General features: G+C 41.9%; 1 protein-coding gene and 1 pseudogene across 5 annotated transcripts; one reads left to right on the top strand and one right to left on the bottom strand.

The window, feature by feature from the left end:
- Window positions 1-110: 110 nt before the first annotated feature.
- On the bottom strand, window positions 111-3822 carry LOC109903661 (coiled-coil domain-containing protein 106). 5 transcript variants are annotated; one of them, XM_020500518.2, is made up of 7 exons: window positions 3763-3822; window positions 3214-3277; window positions 2953-3051; window positions 2327-2518; window positions 1823-1984; window positions 1473-1670; window positions 111-1311 (listed from the first exon to the last, which is right to left on the bottom strand). In XM_020500518.2, the coding sequence occupies exons 2-7, from the start codon at window positions 3245-3247 to the stop codon at window positions 995-997; spliced, it is 1002 nt and encodes a 333-aa protein (XP_020356107.1). In that variant the 5' UTR covers window positions 3248-3277; window positions 3763-3822; the 3' UTR covers window positions 111-994. The 5 variants fall into 5 exon arrangements, with proteins under 5 accessions (XP_020356107.1, XP_020356106.1, XP_020356105.1 ...); XM_020500517.2 differs by lacking the exon at window positions 3763-3822 and adding an exon at window positions 3562-3683; XM_020500516.2 differs by lacking the exon at window positions 3763-3822 and adding an exon at window positions 3450-3615.
- An 817-nt stretch (window positions 3823-4639) lies between these two features.
- Window positions 4640-4954, top strand: LOC116353498 (transmembrane protein 238-like; annotated as a pseudogene).
- Window positions 4955-7454: the final 2500 nt, after the last annotated feature.

Below are 7454 nucleotides of genomic sequence, written 5' to 3'. Positions count from 1 at the left end.
TGCTGAACAGAGGAATTCTGGAACATTTTTCAGAGCCCAGATAGAGAGACAGACATATTTCTGAAATGTAATATCTAGGAAGACAGATACCAACTACTAAAACGCATAACTGCATTTTGCGCAAACAATGTTTTTTTTATTATTGTACAGCAGATGGGTTACACCGCTTTCACTGACCTCAATATACTATCGAAATGTGGAAAGAAAATGTCAAATGCATAAATTAACAAAATAATATTGTAGCTGTGGATCAGGTATTAACAAATGGTTCAACAATGAAAACAAATAAACATGTACAGGTGGACTTTCTTTAAACCCACGGCTCAGAACGGTGTGCCTGTCCATTAACGGTCTTTACCATCAAAACAGCATTTGATGTATGCTCAAATTCTTCACATTTTCCATTAATTTGGACTCCGCAAACTTGTAGAACATATTTCCCTGAATGGCAGTCATCTACAAAAACTAGCAGGGCTCTCAAAGGAAGGAATACAGTGTCTGCAGTATGTCAGTGCTTCATGAATCATGCAGAAACAGATCATCATTCTGCTGTGCCACCTGACAATGAAAGAGCCATGAATCAAAGACTATAAAAACGTAATCCAATTAACATGAACAGCAGGATTGAGCCAACATTATTTTTCTGTGTAACTGCTGTAATAGGCTACGTCACAAAATGATCCAGTGTGTGGCTTTTAGTTAATACAGTGACAGACTACAACAGTTTACACAAAATCCATCTCTTTCCTTAAAAAAAATTAAGTGTAAACATATCTCTCGCTCAACAACAACAAAAACGACCCTTGGTGCCCCCAATGCAGTAATCCTGCAATTAGCCCTTCAGAAAATGTTTCAAACACAATGAATAAGATACTTCAAGAGAAGAGGTAAAAAAAAAAAAAACGAAAGAAATGTGTGACTCCCCATGAAGGTCAATAACTTTTCAGTCTACCTTCCCTCCATGTCTAAACTTATAGGAGGAAAGGACCCTCCATTAGTTTCTGAACCTGTAGGAGATGGGCAGAAGCAGGTGGTTCTTCTTCATGGCTGCCACTTTGGCGTGCATGGGCTCGTCCAGGGCCTTGTAGCAGCGACGGGCGTAGTCCAGGAGCTTCTCCTTGGAAGACTCAAACTCGCCCACCTCGGCCACCTTCTCTGGGGCTACCAGCAGCAGCTCGGCGATGGGGGATGTGGAGGCCATAGTGTTGCGGTCCACCCGGTGGACCTGGAAGGCCTTGGACATGCTCCTCAGGCGCTGGTAGGTGAGGAGGATCTTCTGGTACCGGTGGAGCACACCGTCAGGATCTTTCACTGAAGGAGAGGAGACATTTTAGTTAGCAGTTGATAGGAATTTCCCCCAAAAGTGTGATAACAAGGAAACAATTTTTTCCAACATGCAATTGAATATTAATACGCAGCAGACGAATGCACCGGGCATAGGAAATAACATAGAAATAAACTGACTTGATTACCTCTTTGTCTTTCCTTGCCCCGAGTAATCCGGAAAACCCGTCTCATTTTCATTCTCGGCTCCCCACCATTCCTGGATCCCTTTTTCTTGGACATCTTGTCGTCCGATGAATCATCCTCCTCTTCTACTTCCTCTTCCTCCATATAACCGTCTTCCTCAAAGTACTTATCTTCTTCGATCACACGCACCTCCTGTTTTACTGGGGGGGATGGGGGCAGTGACTAAATGTATCCTCGTACACTTCAAGACACTAGATGACGGGTGAAACACTAAAGCCTAGCTTAAGCTGTATGACTCTCCCACTCCTAAAAAGCCATCCCACCCAAAAATTCTATTCTGCTTCCCTCTCACCAGGAACTCTGCTGCTACATGTGTGAGGTTGGCTCTGGACGTGTTTCCGTAGCATTCCAGACCTGGTGGTCATGGGTGAAGGAGGAGGGCTTGGAGCTCTCTCTGGTGGAGGTTTCAGAGTAGTGTAGTTCAGACTAGTGTGTTGGGATTCGGCATAAACATCTAATAAAGAGGGGAGAGGATAATCGATTTTTAAACGAGTTCCAATTTTTTTAATTATTTTTTCCCCCCTCTACCTCAATTTCACCTCTCTCCATGTATCAGCTTATATAGTTGTGTTTTCACTTGTATTATGTTTCCAGTGCACTAAATAGAAAGTGTGACCAGATAAGAAACAGTGAACGTACTGACCCACTGGGCACACACTGGTTGAATCAATGTTGTTTCCACGTTGTTCAATGAAATTACATTGAACCAACCTGGAATAGATGCTGAATTGACATCTGTGCCCAGTGGGAAGTCAGTAGAAAAGTGCTCCCCACCACCAACCCCCCCAGTCTTTACGGTTGCTCTCCGGCGTCCTCATGGAGGAGACAAAGCGTTCCAGCTGGCAGCGCAGGAAGTTGCGTTCCTCCTCCAGGTCCTCGATGCGCTTCTGCAGCCACGAATTCTTCTCCAGGGACACACAAAGGTGGGTACGCAGGTTGGTGATCAGCATGAACGGGCTGTAGTGCGGAGGCATTTCAGAAGCCGACTCTGGAAGGGGGCAGTTCATTATTTGACTGTTTGAGGCATTGGTCATACATGGGTAGGCCCTGAGAAGTTATTGACCTCCTGACTTATGACACCATAATTACATGATTAATTTAGTTGATTAAGGTATCAAGAGGTGATTATGCAGGGCACTATTCATGAGGGATGGTAGTTTAATCACCTCCACCCTCCAGGTGAATGGAATTTCTATCCAATTAGTGACAATCAATAAACTGTAGATCACTTTGCTCGGGTTTGAGTAGCCCTGAACTATCTTATCTGACATGGTCATGATAGGAGAACACATTTATAAGGGGATGCTTAACTTACTAATATTCTGTATGAGACAGGTAAAATAGTTAATACAGAAGCCTAGTTGTTACCCAACACCCCCTCCAAAAATATATCTGTCTGACTGGTATTATGCCCAAATGTACCTTCCAAAATCTGCTCACTCTGGTTCAGATAGGCAGACCGGCCCTGGTTCTCCTCAAAGGGGAAGGAGACTTCATATTCATCCACAACATTATATAGACCTTTAGGGACCACAGTCAATGGTAGTGACACATGAGTGACAAATAAATAAAACAATTTGATAAATATACTGTTTAAATGGAAGTGCATTGAGTAAGCTAATTGAAGTCATTTTGTAAAATAACAATACAGCCTATTCGGAGGACGAAGACAAATGAAAGTACCTGTTGCATTCCTCGTGCTTGTCCGATCAGTCATCCTTCGTGGATTGAGTGCTGTTCTGCAAATCTGTAATACATATGGCAACATTGTAACATTATAATAAGCAACGTCGTGGATCATACGTCAAGAAGTTTTAAAACAGTCATTAGTCCGTCGAGACGGTGATGTCACCAGCTGTAAAACAATTAAGATACCCCCAATGCGATTTCGCCATATAAGTGGTATCTAGTAAATTCACCTGCTCCGAAATTGAAATGTAGCTAATCAATGTAGAATGCAATACGAATACAGGTAAAAACAACTGATGTTTTAGCATGAAATGTCAGCGAATGGTTTGTATTAGTTGTTACCCCGTTCTTCAAACGAGCCGCAAGTTAATAAGCAAGTTAATAACCATCCGCTTCCCATCAGGTGAAATGGGGTGAATTAGACAGCTTTTCTAATCGAGCCACGTGCGTAATTACTGCGCAGGGGGTGTAACGCTTCGGACTTCCTCTTCGATGGCTAATGAGAATGTATAATAATTATAGTGAAACAAACCTAATACCTACTTCATCGTGTCTTCAAATAACCTGCATCAACTACTGCATTTGCATCTTATAGCCTACCATGATAATAATTTCATACAATTTTTTTGCATACTGTATGTGGGAGGAGCTCAGGTGAGATTGTGGGAGGGGATAAATTCGTTTTTGAGAAAACACACACAAATATTAAAGATGGGTACGAATTCGACAAATCCGGGAGAATACAAAACTTGGCCAGGTAGACAATTATTTTTTCTAATAAATAATGACATTAAAAGTTGTCGGAGCCGACATCAGTCACCTGGACAAATTAAAAATAAACGTGTAAAACATGACAAAGCGCAACTAAACGTCAGTCTACCGACTATCAAAAGCATGTTTAACAATATATTCTGCCTAGCCTTACTATTTTCTTTGTTGCTTTGGAGTGAAAATGTCATTAGTTTGGATATGCTGAGATTATAAAATAGTACCTTCCAACAGGGCAGTTTTGATTTACATTTGGTTGAGCTGTCAACTAACAAGAATTCAACGTGAATTCAACCAACAATTTCACCCTGTCGTTGGATTAATTTTAAAAGTTGGGTGAAAAAATACGAGATTCTCTTACTTTGATTACATTTTGCAATTCTAAACAGTTTTCCAGGTTGATTCAACGTCATTACATATACTTTTTTGGTTTGAAATGAAGTGGAAACAACGTTGATTAAACCAGTTTTTGCCTTGTGGATTCCTGTTTATACCATACAAACATTGTGTTTACAGTTTTGTTACCTAATACCAATCACTTTTATTTTCCACTCATGTAGATGATAAATTATATTTAGCTTTTCATATTCCCTAGTATTTATTTAATTTTTTTGGTCAAATTTCTGATTCCCTCACTCATTCAGGTGTGACCATGGGGCTCTGTGATGGTCTGTCCCACTGTAAATGGACTTGTGCTGATGGACTTGCTGGGTGGCGCCGCCTTGCTGGTGGGAGTCTTTGTCCCTCTGGATATCAAAGGCAGAGACTTTGGGGATCTCCTGGTGTACACAGGGGCACTGTTCATGCTCATGTCTCTGGGTGCTGGGGTACAGCGGCAACATTGACGGCCTTGCCTCCAGCAAAGAGCTGGGCCACATTGGCACCACTGTGGACCGACTGGCCCGCACCCTCAGCCGCAAGATGCATATCCATCACCCCAGGGAACCTTAGGGCTGTGGCTGTCCATAAAAACAGGTAAGTTACTCATCGGGACTTAAATAATGGGTTATACGCCCAAACATATTCTAAATTATAAATACAGTATAGGACTCATCTGTCAAAGAGACAGCATGATTCCCTGTTAAAATAAAGGTTAAATCAAATAAATACATGCCAAGACATACAAATTGTGATGCATCTACTCTGCAACATGTAAAATAATGACATGCAATTGATCTGTAACCTCTCTCTCTGCCTGCCACTTCTTTCAATAGGCTTTCCATCTTCACGTTGGTGGGTGGATGCCAGACATGGATCAATTACCCCTAATGTACCCCCGGGCGGCAGGGTAGCCTAGTGGTTAGAGCATTGGACTAGTAACCGAAAAGTTGGAAGTTCAAATCCCTGAGCTGACAAGGTACAAATCTGTCGTTCTACCCCTGAACAGGCAGTTAACCCACTGTTCCTAGGCTGTCATTGAAATAAGAATATGTTCTTAACTGACTTACCTAGTAAAAATTTTAAAAAATTTAAAAACATTGAAGCACTTCAATAGTTCTTGTTCTAGTGCAGTATTTTACATTTTCTTCTGAGACTTGAGTCCAGCAGTATTAGTGTTTGATGGGTAATAATAGCCGTGTTTTATGCCAAAGGGTTGACTGCACTCACCTAACATGTAATGTCCCCTGTGTAGGGGTGGCAGAGGTAGCCTAGTGGTTAGAGCATTGGACGTGTAACTGAAAGGTTGCAAGATCAAATCCCTGAGCTAAAGGTAAAAATCTGTTGTTCTGCCCCTGAACAAGGCAATTAACCAACTGTTCCTAGGCTGTCATTGAAAATAAGAATTTGTTCTTAACTGACTTGCCTAGTTAAATAAAGGTAAAATATTACAAACTAGTGATGTTGAAACATTTCTTTAATAATGCAATTGCTCATCTGTTACATGGATGCTATTAGTGGATGTGATTTGAAATCTCTTGTGTGGTCTAATAGTCAATCTTTTGCAAATGTATGTTTCCTTGTGTGAACAGCCTCTTCGGGCTCTTTCAATTTTGGAAATTTAGATTTTTTTTTAAACGTGTGGTCTATAAGAGGGCAACTCTGGTCCAGGAGGGCCAGCCGCAGTGTGCAGAGTTTTGTTCTAGCTCAGAATCAACGCCTGATTTCATTCATTAATGATGGTCTTCAATTTAATCATGGCCTAAAATGAAGATCATGATTAGTCTAATCCGGTACTTAAGAGCTGGAACAAAAGCCTGCAGTCTGTGGACCGCTGGGAGCAGAGTTAACCTGCCTATATAGCCTGTCCTGCCCGGGCCTGTTTGTTCCATGTTCCATTGTTGTGATCTAATTGCCAGCTCTTTTCATACTCTTCACTATATTTATCATGGCATGTATCTGACATACAGACAGATGGATGGCATGGCCATTAGATCGCTTTGGCACCGCTCCGTCCTGGCATAAACTATCACTTTAACCTCTCCTCCCTCTGTCTCTTCGTCAATCAAAAGATCCCTTCGTTAGCACGGTCGGCCCACCACCCACTAGGCCTAAACCTCAATTTAGAGCGAAGGTTAGATTGTATTTGGTCTTGGGGCAGCAGCTTTACTGGCTCAGAGAGTTGAGGGTGCTGTTGAAACACTTAAACAGAAGTATAGTTCTGGGGGGGAGGGGCACACACTCTTTAAAATAGGAATGGATGGACAAAACAAGTGGGGGTGAATGTGTGTCAGGCCAGGGAGATCACAATGGATAAGGTGTGTGTGGAGAAAGTGGTATGTGAGGACTAGACTATAGCTGAAGAGTGGCACTATGCCATCCTGTTGTAAGGGGATCTGGAGCTATGCCTCTGTCAGGAGGTGTTCTGGCCATCTGAACTTTTAAGTAGTTTGATTTAATTCACAGGTTAATTGGGGGACTGATGTAAACACATATGTCTTGGCGCCAGTCTTTCCAGAGGTTTCTCTTGATGTGGTTGAGAAAATTGAATCAATGTTAAAGGTATTTCAGTATCTGGCATCATTTAAATTAAATTCAAACAACTTAATTTTCCCCCTTAGGACAATTCTAGAAGTGATATAGTGGGGCTTCACACATACATCGCATTCAGAAAGTATTCAGACCCCTTGACTTTTTCCACATTTTGTTACATTACAGCCTTATTCTAAAATGTATTAAATATTTTTTCCCCTCATCAATCTACACACAATACCCCATATCACATTAACATAAGTATTCAGACCCTTTAATTTGTTGAAGCACCTTTGCAGATCCTCTCAAGCTCTGTCAGGTTGAATGGGGAGCGTTACTGCACAGCCATTTTCAGGTTTCTCCAGAAATGTTTGATCGGGTTCAAGTCCGGCCTCTGGCTGAGCCACTCAAGGACATTCAGAGACTTGTCCCGAAGCCACTCCTGTGTTGTCTTGGCTGTGTGCTTAGGTTCGTTGTCCTGTTGGAAGATCAACCTTCACCCCAGTCTGAGATCCTGAGCACTCTGGAGCAGGTTTTCATCAAGGATCTCTCTGTAC

The sequence above is a fragment of the Oncorhynchus kisutch genome, linkage group LG14 (assembly GCF_002021735.2).
Source record: "Oncorhynchus kisutch isolate 150728-3 linkage group LG14, Okis_V2, whole genome shotgun sequence".
Taxonomy (NCBI): domain Eukaryota; kingdom Metazoa; phylum Chordata; class Actinopteri; order Salmoniformes; family Salmonidae; genus Oncorhynchus; species Oncorhynchus kisutch.
This window is presented reverse-complemented; position numbering and strand designations above follow the sequence as displayed.